This window comes from Hoplias malabaricus, chromosome 9 (genome assembly GCF_029633855.1).
Source record: "Hoplias malabaricus isolate fHopMal1 chromosome 9, fHopMal1.hap1, whole genome shotgun sequence".
NCBI lineage: Eukaryota > Metazoa > Chordata > Actinopteri > Characiformes > Erythrinidae > Hoplias > Hoplias malabaricus.
Window position 1 is genome coordinate 44,038,250 of NC_089808.1, and position 19,358 is coordinate 44,057,607.

The following is a 19,358-nucleotide window of genomic DNA, read 5'->3' on the forward strand; positions in this document are numbered from 1 at the left end:
CCTATTTTGTTTTCAATAAAAATTGGTATCTCTGCCTTTACGTCCACCTTTTTTGTTCCATTACATATGCCTGTGGACTCCAGGACAATGCTATTAATCACTTTCCAACAAGGAGAACCCATTGAATTAATAAGAATCTCAGCTTTATTACGGTTTAATTTCAATGAGTTGGGTTAATAAGAGTTTGGATATAAATTTGGGTGTCATCCAGATTAAACCAATGTATGATTTGACCTAGGGGGACAATTTAAATGATAAACAGCAAAGGTCCCCTCACAGAGCCTTGAGGGACAACTTGGGTAACAGTAGATGTAACACAGATATAACCGGTGAGAATAACATGCTCTTTGCCAACTGATATTTAGGATGTGAACCACACAATGGCAGTGCCCACATTGCCCAGCTTGCACAATCTTAAGAGGATGATTGAGTGGTTTACTGCATCAAACTGAGTAAATCTGTTCTGTCTCTCAGGACTGAAACTGACAGTAGATCTAGCAACAGAAGGCACTGATCTCTTTAAATCACTTTATCTTGGACTAATGTTCTGATTTTACAGTTGACAAACAGCTATGAGGAAACACCGTTATCTTCTGATAGCAGTTGTGACATGAGGGGACTGAAGTGTGGTCCAACTGGTTTTTGAGGTTCTAAAGAAAAAGAAACTGCAGCTGTGTTAGAGTTCAGTCTCTCCAGAGGAGTGTGTATTTGTGTGTGCGTGTATGGTGTAACAGAGTGGGACTGAGTTTTGAAGCTGGGGTTCAGTGTGTGATTGACACACTGAAGATGGATTTTCTCACTGAAGACTAAGACGAACCTCAAGAAAGGTAACAGTTCTACAGTTCTCTCAGTTCTCCATGGATATCACTGTAGAGTCGTGTTCTTCTCTCGGTTCTTCACCGATATCAGTGTAGAGTCATCTTCTTCTCTCGGTTCTTCACTCATATCACTGTAGAGTCATGTTCTTCTCTCGGTTCCTCACGATATCACTGTAGAGTCATGTTCTTCTCTCGATTGTTCACAGATATCACTGTAGAGTCTTCACAGGGATCACTGTAAACTGATGAGAGGTCATGTGATCATTGCCTGTAAAGGCTGTGTTGCGGTGATCAATTTGGTCCAGATCTGAATGGAAACAAAGTTTGAGTAATTCATTGAGATAATAACATTTGGTTTCTTATTCTTGTGGTCTTTTCTGTTTGGGGGTTGCTCTATACAGGAGTCTTTACAACTTCAAATGAGTTTAAAAGTGATGTTTTCATTTTTACTAAAATAAACACTTATTTTTAATAAAATTCAGAGGATGTTTCCTCCCCATTTGTTAACTCTCCGGACTGTTTGCACTGGAAAGAGGTCCAATGTGTTTACTTTACCCTGTATAAATAAACTGGGGTAAATTTAAAGGGTCTTGGTCTCATATGCTCAGGCTTTTACTGTTTGATTTGCTCTGGTCTGAGCCATCTGGAGATTTTTAAACTGTGAAAAGAATCCAAACGTTGAAAACCATGTAAAGAGATGAAGATGTTGCTCTATTCCTGCTTCACAGATGGGAAATATTGACTTGTTTTTGCTGTTTCAAATTTCTTAAGGTGGAACTGACTCTAAATTCAGGAGAGTGCTAACTGCATGAAAGTAAACACAGAGCGAAAGTGCTACAAAACTAAACAGCTCAAGTTACACATGAACATACACACATAGCTTTTGAATGTAAATAAACAAGAACAGCAGTTCCCCAGACTCATCAATGTTGATGTACATGATTTACATAGATCCTAATGGAGTTTGGATAGAGTTCATGACCATATTCAAACTACACAAAATTAATCTGACTGCCCCAGTACCGACATTGTTTTTGGGGTCGTTCAAGTTATGAGTTATGTCTTTGTTTGAAAAACTATTGTAAAGGTAAGTAGTGTGAAGATATACAGTAGTAGTTGCTATCTTGTTTTTAAGTAAGCGGTTACACTGAATACACTGCAAGGGACTGGTGCCCCCTCCAGGGTGTGTTCCTTCCTTGTGCCCAGTGATTCTGGGTAGGCTCTTGTGAATGAATTAATGAATTAATGTTACACTGAATAAATAAATCATTGTGTATCTTTGAATCAAATACACTTTGGTCTTCTCAGTCTTAGAAACATATAGAATTGAATTTTATGGAAAATGAACAAAGAACAAACTAACACTACAAACTGTGTAGGTGTTATAAATACATCCAAATCCTGCTTAATTCTTATATATGAGTTGCCATACCAATATTACAAACACTAAAATAATCATACCAAAACTTTAGAACTGATAACTGTGATAACATTGTTTCCTATTTCTAGATTATTATTTCTGTATAATAAATATAATATATAATACATTATAATAATATAATATAATATCACATAAAGAACCCACATGTAAAGAAAGACATTGATATGAAACACCAAAGCTTTTTGAGGACGTAATAAGGAGGATATATATTATGGACACAACCTTCCCATGGTTGCAATGCCAGAAGACCCCTGTATGACAAACACTATACAGCTAATTGTTGTCTGGCAAAATGAGGTTTGCCTTGTCTTGTGTATCCTCAGTCACCACAGATCATACTCAGCTCAGCTCTGCATGACAATAATTATCATCTGAGATCAGTCATGCTTTGCATATGTAGACTAAGTTGAGCAACAATGACCTGTAAAAAAGCATTTAGCCCTTTGTGAACTAGTCCAGCATGAAACTCCCCTGATCAAGCTGTAAATACACACAGAGACTGTCAGAGGTGGAGCCTCTTTGTAGAGTCTTATTACAGTGAGGAGGAGATTCAGTGTAGAGTCTTATTGCAGCGAGGAGAAGACACAGTATAGAGTCTTACTGCAGCGAGGAGGAGACTCAGTATTGAGTCTTATTACAGTGAGGAGGAGATTCTGTGTAGAGTCTTATTGCAGTGAGGAGAATACTCAGTGTAGAGTCTTACTGCAGTGAGGAGGAGATTCAGTGTAGAGTTTTATTGCAGTGAGGAGGAGATTCTCTGTAGAGTCTTACTGCAGTGAGGAGGAGACTCAGTGTAGAGTCTTATTACAGTGAGGAGGAGACTCACTGTAAAGACATATTGCAGTGAGAAGGAGATACTGTGTAGAGTCTTATTGCAGCAAGGAGGAGTTTCTGTGTAGAGTCTTATTGCAGTGAGGAGGAGATTCTGTGTAGAGTCTTATTGCAGGGAGGAGGGGATTCAGTGTAGAGTCTTATTGCAGTGAGAAGGAGATTCTGTGTAGAGTCTTATTGCAGCAAGGAGGGGACTCAGTGTAGGGTCTTATTGCAGTGAGAAGATTCAGTGTAGAGTTTTATTGCAGTGAGGAGGAGTTTCTGTGTAGAGTCTTATTGCAGCAAAAAGGACACTCAATGTAGAGTTTTATAGCAAGGAGGACACTCAATGTAGAGTCTTATTGCAGTGAGGAGGAGATTCTGTGTAGAGTCTTATTGCAGCAAGGAGGACACTCAGTGTAGAGTCTTATTGCAGCGAGGAGGGGACTAGTGTAGAGTTTTATTGCAGCGAGGAAGAGATTCTGTGTAGAGTCTTATTGCAGCAAGGAGGAGACTCAGTATTGAGTCTTATTACAGTGAGGAGGAGATTCTGTGTAGAGTCTTATTGCAGTGAGGAGAATACTCAGTGTAGAGTCTTACTGCAGTGAGGAGGAGATTCAGTGTAGAGTTTTATTACAGCGAGGAGGAGATTCTGTGTAGAGTCTTACTGCAGTGAGGAGGAGACTCAGTGTAGAGTCTTATTACTGTGAGGAGGAGACTCTGTGTCGAGTCTTATCGCAGTGAGGAGATTCTGTGTAGAGTCTTATTGCAGCAAGAAGGACACTCAATGTAGGGTCCTATTGCAGCGAGGAGGGGACTCAGTGTAGAGTCTTATTGCAGTGAGGAGGAGATTCAGGGTAGAGTCTTATTGCAGCAAGGAGGGGACTCAGTGTAGGGTCTTATTGCAGTGAGAAGATTCAGTGTAGAGTTTTATTGCAGTGAGGAGGAGTTCCTGTGTAGAGTCTTATTGCAGCAAAAAGGACACTCAATGTAGAGTTTTATAGCAAGGAGGACACTCAATGTAGAGTCTTATTGCAGTGAGGAGGAGATTCTGTGTAGAGTCTTATTGCAGCAAGGAGGACACTCAATGTAGAGTCTTGTTGCAGCGGGAAGGGGACTCAGTGTAGAGTCTTATTGCAGCGAGGAGGGGACTAGTGTAGAGTTTTATTGCAGCGAGGAAGAGATTCTGTGTAGAGTCTTATTGCAGCAAGGAGGAGACTCAGTATTGAGTCTTATTACAGTGAGGAGGAGATTCTGTGTAGAGTCTTATTGCAGTGAGGAGAATACTCAGTGTAGAGTCTTACTGCAGTGAGGAGGAGATTCAGTGTAGAGTTTTATTACAGCGAGGAGGAGATTCTGTGTAGAGTCTTACTGCAGTGAGGAGGAGACTCAGTGTAGAGTCTTATTACTGTGAGGAGGAGACTCTGTGTCGAGTCTTATCGCAGTGAGGAGATTCTGTGTAGAGTCTTATTGCAGCAAGAAGGACACTCAATGTAGGGTCCTATTGCAGCGAGGAGGGGACTCAGTGTAGAGTCTTATTGCAGTGAGGAGGAGATTCAGGGTAGAGTCTTATTGCAATGAGGAGGAGATTCTGTGTAGAGTCTTATTACAGTGAGGAGGAGATTCTGTGTAGAGTCTTATTGCCTCAAGGAAGACACTCAGTGTAGAGTCTTATTGCAGTGAGGAGGAGATTCAGTGTAGAGTCTTATTGCAGTGAGAAAATTCAGTGTAGAGTCTTATTGCAGTGAGGAGGAGATTCAGTGTAGAGTCTTATTGCAGCAAGGAGAAGACTCAGTGTAGAATCTTATTGCAGTGAGGAGGAGATTCAGTGTAGGGTTATTGAACATCTATGACCTTTAAAAAGCATTTAGTCCTTTGTGGAAGCAAAGCCAAACCCTCTTACCACATTTTCAGCCTACAAGAGGAATTGTTGAACAGGTTTAAAAACAGACTCTGTTAATCTATTCACGTCATCTGAAATGTTAGTCAGATAATGAAAAGGAAGTTAATGATGAAAAATTACAGAAGTGTTAAAACAGGCAAAACCCGTCATGCAGGAAATTCCCCTGATCAAGCTGTAAACACACAGAGACTTTCAGAGGAGGAGACTGAGTGTAGAGTCTTATTGCAGCAAGGACACTCAGTGGAAAGTCTTATTGCAGTGAGGAGAGGTCAGTAGTGTCCTGCAGTGAGACAGAGACTCAGTGTAGTCTTATTTCAGCGAGGAGGAGAGGCCTGTAGTGTTCTGCGGTGAGGAGGACACTGAGTGTAGAGTCTTATTTCAGTGAGGAGGAGAGGCCAGTAGTGCCCTGCAGTGAGGAGGAGAGGCATGTAGTGTCCTGCAGTGAGGAGGAGAGGCTTGTAGTGTCCTGCAGTGAGGAGGAGACTCAGTGTAGAGTCTTATTTCAGTGAGAAGGGGAGGCCAGTAGTGTCCTGCAGTGAGACAGAGACTCAATGTAGAGTTTTATTGAAGTGAGGTGGAGAGGTCTTTAGTGTCCTGCAGTGAGGAGGGGACTCAGTGTAGAGTCTTAATGTAGGAGACTCAGTGTAGAATCGTATTGCAGTGAGGAGGAAAGGTCAGTAGTGTCCTGCAGTGAGGAGGAGAGGTCGTTAGTGTCCTGCAGTGAGGAGGAGAGGTTGGTAGTGTCCTGCAGTGTGGAGGAGAGGTCGGTAGTGTCCTGAAGTGAGGAAGAGAGGTGAGTAGTGTCCTGCAGTGAGGAGGAGAGTTGAGTGGTGTCCTGCAGTGTGTAGGAGAGGTCAGTAGTGTCCTGCAGTGAGGAGGAGAGGTCGTTAGTGTCCTGCAGTGAGGAGGAGAGGTCAGTAGTGCCCTGCAGTGAGGAGGAGAGATCAGTAGTGTCCTGCAGTGAGAAGGAGAGATCAGTAGTGTCCTGCAGTGAGAAGGAGAGGTTGGTAGTGTCCTGCAGTGTGGAGGAGAGGTCGGTAGTGTCCTGAAGTGAGGAAGAAAGGTGAGTAGTGTCCTGCAGTGAGGAGGAGAGTTGAGTGGTGTCCTGCAGTGTGTAGGAGAGGTCAGCAGTGTCCTGCAGTGAGGGGGAGAGGTGAATAGTGTCCTGCAGTGTGTAAGAGAGGTCAGTAGTGTCCTGCAGTGAAGAGAAGATGTCAGTGACTTGCAGAGAGGAGGAGGGGTCAGTAGTGTCCTGCAGTGAGGGGGAGAGATGAGTAGTGTCCTGCAGTGTGGAGGAGTGGTCAGTAGTGTTCTTCAGTGAGGAGAAGATGTCAGTGTCCTGCAGAGAGGAGGAGAGGTCAATAGTGTCCTGCAGTGAGAAGGAGAGGTCAGTAGGGTCCTGCAGTGAGGAGGAGAGGTCAGTAGTGTCCTGCAGTGAGGAGGAGAGGTCGGTAGTGTCCTGAAGTGAGGAAGAGAGGTGAGTAGTGTCCTGCAGTGAGGAGGAGAGTTGAGTGGTGTCCTGCAGTGTTTAGGAGAAGTCAGTAGTGTCCTGCAGTGAGGAGGAGAGTTGAGTGGTGTCCTGCAGTGTGTAGGAGAGGTCAGTAGTGTCCTGCAGTGAGGAGAAGATGTCAGTGTTCTGCAGTGAGGATGAGAGGTCAGTAGTGTTCTGCAGTGTGGAGGAGAGGTCAGTAGTGTCCTGCAGTGTGTAGGAGTGGTCAGTAGTATCCTGCAGTGAGGATGAGAGGGCAGTATTGTCCTGCAGTGAGGAGGAGAGGTCAGTAGTGTCCTGCAGTGTGGAGGAGAGGTCAGTAGTGTCCTGCAGTGAGGAGGAGAGGTCAGTAGTGTCCTGCAGTGTGGAGGAGGGGTCAGTAGTGTCCTGCAGTGAGGGGGAGAGATGAGTAGTGTCCTGAAGTGTGTAGGAGAGTTCAGTAGTGTCCTTCAGTGAGGAGAAGATGTCAGTGTCCTGCAGAGAGGAGGAGAGGTCAATAGTGTCCTGCAGTGAGGAGGAGAGGTCAGTAGTGTCCTGCAGTGAGGAGGAGAGGTCGTTAGTGTCCTGCAGTGAGGAGGAGAGGTCAGAAGTGTCCTGCAGTGAGGACGAGAGTTCAGTACTGTCCTGCAGTGAGGAGGAGAAATCAGTAGTGTCCTGAAGTGAGGAAGAGAGGTGAGTAGAGTCCTGCAGTAAGGAGGAGAGTTGAGTGGTGTCCTGCAGTGTGTAGGAGAGGTCAGTAGTGTCCTGCAGTGAGGAGGGGAGGTGAGTAGTGTCCTGCAGTGTGTAGGAGAGGTCAGTAGTGTCCTGCAGTGAGGAGAAGATGTCAGTGTCCTGCAGAGAGTAGGAGAGGTCAGTAGTGTCCTGCAGTGAGGAGGAGAGGTCAGTAGTGTCCTGCAGTGTGTAGGCGAGCATCTGTAGTGTCCTGCAGTGAGCAGGAGAGGTGGGTAGTGTCCTGCAGTGTGTAGGAGAGGTCAGTAGTGTTCTGCAGTGTGTATGAGAGGTCAGTAGTGTCCTGTAGTGTGCAGGAGAGGTCAGTAGTGTCCTGCAGTGAGGGGGAGAGGTGGGTAGTGTCCTGCAGTGTGTAGGAGAGGTCAGTAGTGTCCTGCAGTGTGTAGAAGAGGTCAGTAGTGTCCTGTAGTGTGCAGGAGAGGTCAGTAGTGTCCTGCAGTGAGGAGGAGAGGTCAGGGGTATCCTTCAGTGAGGAGGAGAGGTCAGTAGTGTCCTGCAGTGAGGAGGAGAGGTCAGTAGTGTTCTGCAGTGTGGAGGAGAGGTCAGTAGTGTCCTGCAGTGAGGAGGAGAGGGCAGTAGTGTCCTGCAGTAAGGAGGAGAGGTCAGTAGTGCTCTGCAGTGTGTAGGAGTGGTCAGTAGTGTCCTGCAATGTGGAGGAGAGGTCAGTAGTGTCCTGTAGTGTGCAGGAGAGGTCAGTAGTGTCCTGCAGTGTGTATGAGAGGTCAGTAGTGTCCTGCAGTGTGTATGAGAGGTCAGTAGTGTCCTGTAGTGTGCAGGAGAGGTCAGTAGTGTCCTGCAGTGAGGAGGGGAGGTGAGTAGTGTCCTGCAGTGTGTAGGAGAGGTCAGTAGTGTCCTGCAGTGAGGAGAAGATGTCAGTGTCCTGCAGAGAGTAGGAGAGGTCAGTAGTGTCCTGCAGTGAGGAGGAGAGGTCAGTAGTGTCCTGCAGTGTGTAGGCGAGCATCTGTAGTGTCCTGCAGTGAGCAGGAGAGGTGGGTAGTGTCCTGCAGTGTGTAGGAGAGGTCAGTAGTGTTCTGCAGTGTGTATGAGAGGTCAGTAGTGTCCTGTAGTGTGCAGGAGAGGTCAGTAGTGTCCTGCAGTGAGGGGGAGAGGTGGGTAGTGTCCTGCAGTGTGTAGGAGAGGTCAGTAGTGTCCTGCAGTGTGTAGAAGAGGTCAGTAGTGTCCTGTAGTGTGCAGGAGAGGTCAGTAGTGTCCTGCAGTGAGGAGGAGAGGTCAGGGGTATCCTTCAGTGAGGAGGAGAGGTCAGTAGTGTCCTGCAGTGAGGAGGAGAGGTCAGTAGTGTTCTGCAGTGTGGAGGAGAGGTCAGTAGTGTCCTGCAGTGAGGAGGAGAGGGCAGTAGTGTCCTGCAGTAAGGAGGAGAGGTCAGTAGTGCTCTGCAGTGTGTAGGAGTGGTCAGTAGTGTCCTGCAATGTGGAGGAGAGGTCAGTAGTGTCCTGTAGTGTGCAGGAGAGGTCAGTAGTGTCCTGCAGTGTGTATGAGAGGTCAGTAGTGTCCTGCAGTGTGTATGAGAGGTCAGTAGTGTCCTGTAGTGTGCAGGAGAGGTCAGTAGTGTCCTGCAGTGAGGGGGAGAGGTGGGTAGTGTCCTGCAGTGTGTAGGAGAGGTCAGTAGTGTCCTGCAGTGTGTATGAGAGGTCAGTAGTGCCCTGTAGTGTGCAGGAGAGGTCAGTAGTGTCCTGCAGTGTGTATGAGAGGTCAGTAGTGTCCTGCAGTGTGCAGGAGAGGTCAGTAGTGTCCTGCAGTGAGGAGGAGAGGTCAGGGGTATCCTTCAGTGAGGAGGAGAGGTCAGTAGTGTCCTGCAGTGAGGAGGAGAGGTCAGTAGTGTTCTGCAGTGTGGAGGAGAGGTCAGTAGTGTCCTGCAGTGAGGAGGAGAGGGCAGTAGTGTCCTGCAGTAAGGAGGAGAGGTCAGTAGTGCTCTGCAGTGTGTAGGAGTGGTCAGTAGTGTCCTGCAATGTGGAGGAGAGGTCAGTAGTGTCCTGTAGTGTGCAGGAGAGGTCAGTAGTGTCCTGCAGTGTGTATGAGAGGTCAGTAGTGTCCTGTAGTGTGCAGGAGAGGTCAGTAGTGTCCTGCAGTGTGTAGGAGAGGTCAGTAGTGTCCTGCAGTGTGTATGAGAGGTCAGTAGTGCCCTGTAGTGTGCAGGAGAGGTCAGTAGTGTCCTGCAGTGTGTATGAGAGGTCAGTAGTGTCCTGCAGTGTGCAGGAGAGGTCAGTAGTGTCCTGCAGTGAGGAGGAGAGGTCAGGGGTATCCTTCAGTGAGGAGGAGAGGTCAGTAGTGTCCTGCAGTGAGGAGGAGAGGTCAGCAGTGTTCTGCAGTGTGGAGGAGTGGTCAGTAGTGTCCTGCAGTATGAAGGAGAGGTCAGTAGTGTCCTGCAGTGAGGATGAGAGGGCAGTAGTGTCCTGCAGTAAGGAGAAGAGGTCAGTAGTGTCCTGCAGTGTGAAGGAGAGGTCAGTAGTGTCCTGCAGTGAGGAGGAAAGATTAGTAGGTTAATGTGGTTGGTTTGTTTTTGTTTGTGTTGTACCTTTGCTCATATGTTTGTCTTGGCTGGTGTGTTGCAAGGTGGTATCCACTATTTCTCGTGTGAGGTAGGACATTGGATGAGGTTCCCGCAGCTCTAACACCTCCCACCCCAAAGCTCAAAGTCTGAAGCTCAAATTACTGCTAGTTCCCTTGGTTTCTTTTTACTTTGTTAAGACAGATTTATACTTCTGTGATGACTCAACACAGATCCTACACTGTAGGCTACACAAGAGCCCTACACCATTTTTTTATACTTCTGCATTGGTGTCTGTGTCGCTCTGTAATTACACTGCCACACCACTAGGGGTGTATCTCAAATATCTTTCTCTACACTTTGTAGTAAACAGTGTAGTGTTGTGGTAGAATTACATTTATAAATCTTTAAAGTGCACTGCTTAGGGAGTAGGTGGTTGTTTGTGACAGAGCAGAGTTTACATGAGGTGCCAGGAAAGAAACAAATGCAAAACCAGCATGTTTTTCCTCCATTGTCCCACTTCTCTTAATTTTTTCCTGGAGCCGTCCATATTTTTTCTTTTTTCAACATTTTTATTCATCCCTGATGCACACAACATGCCCGAGGACATCTCTCACCATGAATTTGCTGCTGTCTGTGGTCTCTATAGTATGGAGAAGAGGAGTTCATGTTCCTGTACTTCTTCAGTTCAACATAAAAAAATGTCTGACTACTGACCAATCACAGTTGTTGCAGTGTCCGTCAACATGACAAGTAGTTACATTTCTTCAATATTCAATTTTAGAATATTTAGTAATCCAGCATTTGATGACCTTAGAACATGATTTTGGACACTCTCAAGCAATCATAGATTTGCGAAGGTGCTAATAAGTTAAGAGCTTTAAAGACCAATAAAATGATCTTAACGCTGAAACAGCAGTCAGTCTAATGATGCTATAAATGGAGTAATATGCCCAATCTTTCACAGAATTTTCAAAGAAGTGGGTTTGGGAGCAGAAGGTTCTTATTTGATTCCCACAACTTGCAGGAAACATGGAGAATGGGGAGTGAAAGAACAGCACCTTCCCCTGCTGAGGGGCACTTGAGCAAGGCCCACAACTGTTCCCCAGGCTCTGGGGATGGCTGCTCCCATTCTGGGTGTGTGTGTTCACTGCTCCTAGTCTGTTTGTTTGTGTTCACTGCCCCTAGTGTGTGTGTGTGTGTGTGCGTGTGTGTGTGTGCGTGTGCGTGTGTGTGTGCGTGTGTGTGTGTCTAGGCTTCAGATGACAAAATCATGGAAACATTTTTCAGCATCCCCTCTAGATATATCCCCTCACCTATCAAAAAATTGTTCCCAAAAACTACACATGCTAATATTCAGCACAAACCCAGCAACAATAATATGAGAGAAGTCATTCATCTGTGTTTTGTTAAATGAATTCTAAACTTAGACTTTTCAAAAACCCATTTTCAAAGGTGCTGGTATAAAGTCAAAAAGCACATTGTGAACATTTATTAAGTTTTCTTTAGAGCTCTGAACTTTGTAGACATATGTGTTGCTACACACTGGTGTTTACAGCTTCTGACATTTCATGTAGTTTTACTTCTATATTGCTACAAATCTGATCTAACACTGTTTTTCTCAATACCTTTGGCTCAGGTGAGAAATCCCTTCCCCGCTGTGAAAGGTAATGGCCCATTAGCCCCCACCCTATCACTGAGAACAACTGAGTCAGTGGTAAATGGTGGTATTTTTGTCTTAGACTGCATTGGAGTAACAAAACTATAAATATGAGCTTCAGACGACTGCATGAAAAGAAAAATATATCATTCAAATTTTACTACAAGCAATTTTGTTTCTCTATCAGGTGAGCTCTGTGCCTCTGCACAATTGAAAAATTAAGAAGGTTAGGAGGAAGAGAGTTCCAGAGCTTGGGGGCAGTGACACTGAAAGACCTACTACCCAGAGTAGAAAGTCTAAAAGAAGGCACAGCAAGAAGTCCAGAGTTAGAAGACATGTAGGAGCCAGACTGTGTAGAGCCTTAAATGTTAAGAGAAGAATTTTATATTTAATTTTAGACCCTACAGGAAGCCAGTGCAGTCGATGAATTACAGGACTGATATGGGCACTACACTTGGTGAAAGTAAAAGCCCTGGCTGCTAGATTCTGGATATACTGGAGAGAACTGATCAGTTTAACTGGTAGACCATAAAATAGTGAGTTACACTAGTGAATAATAAGGGAATAAGGGAAAAGACCAACATTTAATTTGATTAATCAACATTTTGGCTTATATGACTAAAATGAGTGTGTTCACATATTGTGTTGTGGTTGTAATCCTCCAATTAGACAGCACGGTGGCTTAGTGGTTAGCATGTTCGCCTCTCAGTCCAAAAGACATGGAGGGTAGGGGAATTGGCTTCGCTAATAAATGTCCTGGTGTGTGACTGAATGAGTGTGTATGTGTGAGTGAAAGTGTGTGCCCAGATATGGATTGGCGCTCTATCCTGGGTGAAACTCTAGTGTCCGATGCAGTTTGGCTGCCGCTTTGCACCAGTTTGTGTGTGGATTGAGCATTCTGAGCAGTGTGGATTGTAAAGCGTCCTTGGGTGTCTAGAGAGGCGCTATATGAGTGTAACGATAGATAGATTAGAGTTGCCAGATTAGCATGATATTATCATAGGAATATGAATGGGTGGGCCATCAAGGGTCTCAGTCTGAGTTTCAGAATAAAACTGTTTTGGTGCAAGGTCATATTATTTCTCCTGGAGGGACCACTGACTGCAGAGGTTTAAGAAAGGGCCTGCCTTTTATTATAGTCCATAAAGTCGAATGTTTTTATATTACACCCAGATTTCTTTATCTTCAGTCTGTAGAGCTAAATGTCCTATTGTAGTTGTAATGTTTGTTTTTGCAATTAATTTCCAATAATGAGCATTCCAGTTTTAAATCTAAATATTCATAAATAAATGAATATTTCATTTTAGAAAATGTCTATTTATCCAGGTCATAATGGTTGATAGCCAGGCTGAGAGTGTATTTAAAGAACTGATATCACTTGGTTTTGTAGATAATTACAAATGTTTACAATCTGCATATGTATGCATGACAATTAACTATATATATATCCTAGCGGTAACATGTATATAAAGAATTCAACTGGGCCTAGTACCAAGGCCTGAGGTACACCACACACACTGTCATTCTCTGTCACCTAGACTAACTAAATGTTTTCATTCTTTATATAGGCTTCAAATAACTTTAATCCATTACCTGAGAAGCCAAACCAGCTCTAATATATTATAGTCCATTGTATTGGAGCCAGAATACAAGTACAAACACAGAAAATCATATTTCCATCTGCACTGACTTTTACAATTTTCAATTACAATTTCAAGTAATGCTGCTTCTGCCCTGCTAAATAATTTTTTTCAAAAATATTGTTACCATATAAGAAATCTTTTTTTTTTTTTTTGGGTGAAAAGCCAATATTTTCAAATCCTTTATTCAGAAATGGTTAATTTGAAATTTGTCTAAAATTATTCCAAACACTTTTATACAGGTCAGGCTATTTATATTCATCTGAAAAAACGTTTCTAGAGAACATTTTAATATAATGTAAATGTCTTTAAAATTAATTCAGAATATGATCTAACACCAAGGTTTAAGTACATAACTGAGTAATGATTCCAAAAAGATCAATAATACTTATTTTTCTGAACTCATGCTTTATGTATGGTTTGAAAATGGATATTGTGCTACATAATGTGCTAAACCTCAAAGATTAGTTATATTGTCATTCAATATGCTGTAGATTCTTCAAAGTTGGATGGAGAAGTTTTGAATAAACTTTTGTGAAGAAGGATTAAACAGTTGCTCTGTGATTTAGAATATGAATCTGGGATTATTATCATTCTGGTTTATATTTAATGAATGATGTTTTTTATTTTTTGTTTTGTAATAATTATAAATGCTGGGTTTCATTATTTCCTGGGGTACTGTTAACTTTGATTTCCTCCACATTTTTTCAGCATTTCAGCTTTATATTTTGAACTGACAAAACTTAAAAATTTCCATTGCATAATGTTTTGAATCTAAAGAATTTTAGCTATTCTGGTGCTGTCAGGTTTCTGCTGTTCCTCTCCTTATCCTTGTGTTGGTTTCATTCTGTTCCATGTTATCTGTGTAGTTTTAGATTTGTTCTTCTCTCCTTCTCATGCAAGTGTTTCCCTAGCCATGCCCCTTCCTCTCATGGGACCCTGGTGTTCCTGTCCAAACCACTCCCCTTCCCATGTCACTCACACAGGTGTCTCTTATTTGTTAATGTATAAAAGACCTGTTCCCTGCCTGTGTTGGTCTGTCTTTCAGGTTGTTTCTTGTCTCTCCTGCCGTTCCTGTGTTTGGACCATACTTAGATTTTTGTCTCTTGATAAAATTCTCTTTTTCTGTCTCTTGTTTTGAATTTCTTGGTTCTGTTTGTTATGGTTTGTCTCCAATTATTCCATCTCTTTGACTCTTGTAAACCATGGCAGGTGCAAATATGTCTAGTGTGGCCTTTAATTTTGAGTTAAAATTATGAACAATTGAACATATTTTGTAAACGCTCTGGATGGACTAGTATATTAAAAGCATTAACAAAATGTAACAGAGTTTTTCTCTTGCTTTCATAAATGTATCCAGTGAAAAAAGCAGCAATGATATAAACTGGAACGTCTATAATATTATCTGTTAGCGTTCATTCTTCTTGCAATAACTACAAACCGGATTCCAAAAAAGTTGGGACACTAAACTAATTGTGAATAAAAACTGAATGCAATGATGTGGAGATGGCAAATGTCAATATTTTATTTGTAATAGAACATAGATAACAGATCAAAAGTTTAATCTTTGTAAATGTAACATTTTAAAGGAAACATATGTTGATTCAAAATTTCACAGTGTCAACAAATCCCCAAAAAGTTGGGACAAGTAGCAATAAGTGGCTGGAAAAAGGAAATTGAGCATATGACGAACAGCTGGAAGACCAATTAACACTAATTAGGTCAATTGACAACATGATTGGGTATAAAATGAGCTTCTCAGAGTGTCAGTGTCTCTCTGAAGCCAAGATGGTAAGAGGATCACCATTGTTGCGCAGAAAGATAGTGCAGCGATACCAGAATGGTGTTACCCAGCGTAAAATAGCAAAGACATTTAAGTTATCATCATCAACCGTGCATAACATCATCAAAAGATTCAGAGAATCTGGAACAATTGCTGTGCGTAAGGGTCAAGGCCATAAAACTCTACTGAATGCTCGTGATCTCCGGGCCCTTAAACGTCACTGCACCTCAAACAGGAACGCCACTGTCAAGGAAATAACAGAATGGGCTCAGGAATACTTCCAGAAAGCATTGTAAGTGAACACAATCCACCGTGCCATCCGCCGTCACCAGCTGAAACTCTACAGTGCAAAGAGGAAGCCATTTCTAAGCAAGCTCCACAAGCTCAGACGTTTGCACTTGGCCGGGGGACTTGTAAAATGGAGTTTGGCAAAATGGAAGACTGTTCTGTGGTCAGATGAGTCACGATTTGAAGTTCTTTGTGGAACACTGGGACGCCATGTCATCCGGACCAGAGAGGACAAGGATAACCCAAGTTGTTATCAACGCTCCGTTCAGAAGCCTGCATCACTGATGGTATGGGGTTGCATGAGTGCTTGTGGCATGGGCAGCTTGCATGTCTGGAAAGGCACCATTAATACAGAGAACTATGTTCAGGTTCTAGAACAACATATGCTCCCATCTAGATGTCATCTCTTTCAGTGAAGACCCTGCATTTTTCAACAAGATAATGCCAGACCACATTCTGCAGCAATCACAACATCATGGCTACGCAGGAGAAGGATCCAGGCCAGCCTGCAGTCCAGATCTTTCACCTATAGAGAACATTTGGCGCATCATAAAGAGGAAGGTGCGACAAAGAAGGCCCAAGACAATTGAACAGTTAGAGGCCTGTATTAGACATGAATGGGAGAGCACTCCTATTTCTAAACTTGAGAAAATGGTCTCCTCTGTCCCCAGACGTCTGTTGAGTGTTGTAAGAAGAAGGGTGAAAGCCACACAGTGGTAAAAAATGGCCTTGTCCCAACTTTTTGGGGATTTGTTGATGCCATTAAATTTTGAAACAACATATATTTCCCTTAAAATGATACATTCTCTCAGTTTAAACTTTTGATCTGTGATTTGTGTTCTATTCTGAATAAAATATTAGATGTTGGCACCTCCACATTATTGCATTCAGTTTTTATTCACAATTTGTTTAGTGTCCCAACTTTTTTGGAATCTGGTTTGTAGATCTAAATAGTCCTCAGTTGCAGGTGAGGCTTTTAACATATTGGGTAGTGTATTTAGAAGATGCATTTCAAAATCACTTTTAAATAATCAGAGCCAGTGTAAGTGGGCTACTCTTACCCACAGCAACATCTTAGCAAGCATGATGGATACTATAGCATCCACCTAGGAACATTCTAGCAATCACCACTGATACCATAACAACCACCTACCAACACCCTGAAACTATCTTGGACACTATATCCACTAACTACCAACATTCTAGTAGCAAATCAATACTTTAGTAACAGCATAGTAAACATAAAGCAACTACCTGCAATGTTACAGTAAACACATTGCAGCCACCAAGGAAACATTCTGCAATAACCTAGCAACCACTTAGGAATCTAACTAATTAGTTAGTTTAATTTATTTTCTTTTGCCAAGCTACTTTTTGAATTTATACCATTCTAACTTATAATGTCTTCCTCTGTCTTTACTGGAATTCTGTGAAGCTGCTTTGTTCAAGTTCAAGAAGTTTATTGTCATTTCAGCAGTATACAGTGTGTACAGTACACAGTGAAACGAAATAGCGTTCCTCCAGGACCAAGGTGCTACATAAAACAATACACAACATTAAAGTGCAACTAGTGCAAACATAAAACAGTGCACATGCATTAAAGTGCAAAAGACATAAAACATAAAACAATACACAACATTAAAGTGCAACTAGTGCAAAGCTAGTGCTAACCATACAGTACAATAAAAGACAGTGCAAAACCATATGTACGGGGGGGGGACACTGCAATTTAAAGTGTATTTGTGTTCAGTCCAGTCTCAGTCTCTAGGTGTTCAGGAGTCTGATAGCATGTGGGAGTCTGGATGTGAGGAGTTACGGAGCTGTTACGGAGTCTGGATGTGAGGGCTCGAATGCTTCGATACCTTTTTCCAGACAGCAGTAGGTTGAAGAATGTGTGTGAAGGGTGTGTGTGATCTCCCACAATGCTGAGTGCTTTGCGGGTGCAGCGAGTGGTGTAAATGTCTGTGATGGAGGGAAGAGACACACCAATAATCTTCTCAGCTGTCCTCACGATCCGCTGGAGGGACTTGCGATCTGCCACAGTGCAGTTCCCAAACCAGACAGTGATGCAGCTGGTCATGATGCTCTCGATGACTCCTCTGTAAAAAGTGGTGAGGATAGGAGGTGGGAGATGAACCTTCTTCAGCCTTCGCAGGAAGTAAAGGCGTTGCTGGGCTTTCTTTCTGATGTTACTGGTGTTAGTGGACCAGGTGAGATCATCCGCTAGGTGAACACCAAGGAATTTGGTATTCCTGACAATCTCCACAGCAGAGTTGTCGATGTTCAGCGGCGAGTGCTCACCCCTTGTTTTTCTGAAGTCTACAACCATCTCTTTGGTTTTGTCCACGTTCAGAGACAGGTTGTTGACTTCACACCAGTCAGTTAGCCGCTGCACCTCCTCTCTGTATGCTGACTCGTCGTTCTTACTGATGAGACCCACCACAGTCGTGTCATCTGCGAACTTGATGATATGATTTGAGCCATGCATCGCTGCACAGTCATGGGTCAGCAGTGTGAACAGCAGTGGACTGAGCACGCAGCCCTGGGGGGCTCCAGTGTTCAGTGTGATGGTGCTGGAGGTGTTCCTACCAATCCGGACTGACGGAGGTCTCCCAGTCAGGAAATCCAGGATCCAGTTGCAGAGAGAAGTGTTAAGGCCCAGTATATTCAGCTTCCCGATCAGGTGCTGAGGAATGATGGTGTTGAATGATGAGCTGAAGTCTATGAACAGCATTCGGGCGTATGTGTCCTTCTTGTCCAGGTGGGTGAGTGTGAGGTGGAGCATGGTGGATATGGCATCGTCCGTTGAACGGTTAGGATGATACGTGAACTGTAGAGGGTCCAGTGTGGGGGGAAGTAGGGTTTTGATGTGCCGCATGACAAGCCTCTCGAAGCACTTTGAGATTGACAGGTGTGAGTGCAACGGGATGATAGTCATTGAGGCAGGACACAGAAGAATTCTTAAGCACAGGGATGATGGTGGTGTTCTTGAAGCATGTTGGAACAACGGCGCTGCTCAGAGAGATGTTGAAGATATCAGTGAAGACATCAGCAAGCTGGTCTGCACATTCTCTGAGCACTCTGCCAGGATTGTTGTCTGGTCCAGCAGCTTTCAGAGGGTCGACTCTGCATAGAGTGTTCCTCACGTCTGCTGCAGTAAAAGACAGCACCTGGTCGCTGGGAGAAGGGGTGGACTTTCTCGCCGTTACGTTGTTCTGTGCCTCAAACCGTGCGTAGAAGTGGTTCAGCACATCTGGTAGGGAAGCATCTCCGTCACAAGCAGGTGGTGTAGTCTTGTAGCTGGTGATGCTCTGGATGCGCCGAGTGTCTCTGCTGCTCTGGCCGTGTGCACGCTTTGCCTCTCTGATAGCTCGGGAGAGTTTGGCCCTCGCTGTTCTCAGGGCTGCCTTATCGCCTGATTTGAAAGCAACATCTCTAGCCTTCAGTAGCGCACGCACCTCTGCATTCATCCACAGCTTCTGGTTGGAGCGGATGGTGATGGTCTTGGAGATGGTCACATCATCGATGCACTTCTCTATGTAGCTGGTCACTGATGATGCATACTCCTCCAGGTTGATTGTGTTGCTGTAAGTTGCAGCCTCTCTGAACATGTCCCAGTCAGCGCACTCGAAACTCGAAAGAGTAGAGATTGCTTCTGATGGCCAGATTTTCACCTCTTTCAGAACAGGTTTCGATCGCCTGACGATGGGTCTGTATGCAGGAATTAGCATAACAGACATGTGATCTGAGTGTCCGAGGTGGGGGCGGGGCTCTGCCCTGTACGCGTCTGGAACGTTTGTGTAAACAAGATCCAGCGTGTTCGCTCCTCTCGTAGCAAAGTTCACATACTGGTGGAATTTAGGGAACACTTTCTTGAAATTCGCAAATTTGTGACACCAGCAGTTGTAAAAACACTTTACCAAAAAATTTAATTTGATTCTAATGCCCAAATGTATACTGTAAAATAATATATAAACCTGCTTATTTTCTAGCTTTTATAACACTTTCTATATTTTAATAAAAAGTGAAGCTGTGTACATACTGTAGTTTTTTATATATTATTTTGTATTTTTTGTGTATTTATTACTGTGATGGACTATGCACCTAAGTTTATCAATTACCTTACTCATCTTTTAATGTGATGTGATAATTAAACTGACTTATTTGATTTGGATATCATACCAATATGTAACAGAGTGAAGAGTCACGTGTAAAGCAGAGTAAAAAATGTCAGTTTGACATTGTACCTGTAATTAAGTATTTATTCAGTGTAAACTTATTTGTTTACCAA

The 19,358-nt window shown here is 43.5% G+C and overlaps 1 protein-coding gene and 1 pseudogene across 1 annotated transcript; one reads left to right on the top strand and one right to left on the bottom strand.

Annotated features, from left to right (window-relative positions):
• The first annotated feature begins 701 nt into the window (after positions 1–701).
• Positions 702–19,358, top strand: part of LOC136707087 (NACHT, LRR and PYD domains-containing protein 3-like) — a 63,438-nt pseudogene continuing 44,781 nt past the window's right edge.
• LOC136706697 (serine-rich adhesin for platelets-like) lies at positions 5,598–19,197 on the bottom strand. The gene is made up of 6 exons (XM_066680290.1): positions 19,189–19,197; positions 18,319–18,570; positions 8,150–9,661; positions 7,372–8,100; positions 6,720–7,265; positions 5,598–6,461 (listed from the first exon to the last, which is right to left on the bottom strand). Exons 1-6 carry the CDS (start codon positions 19,195–19,197, stop codon positions 5,598–5,600), a joined length of 3,912 nt encoding a protein of 1,303 aa, XP_066536387.1.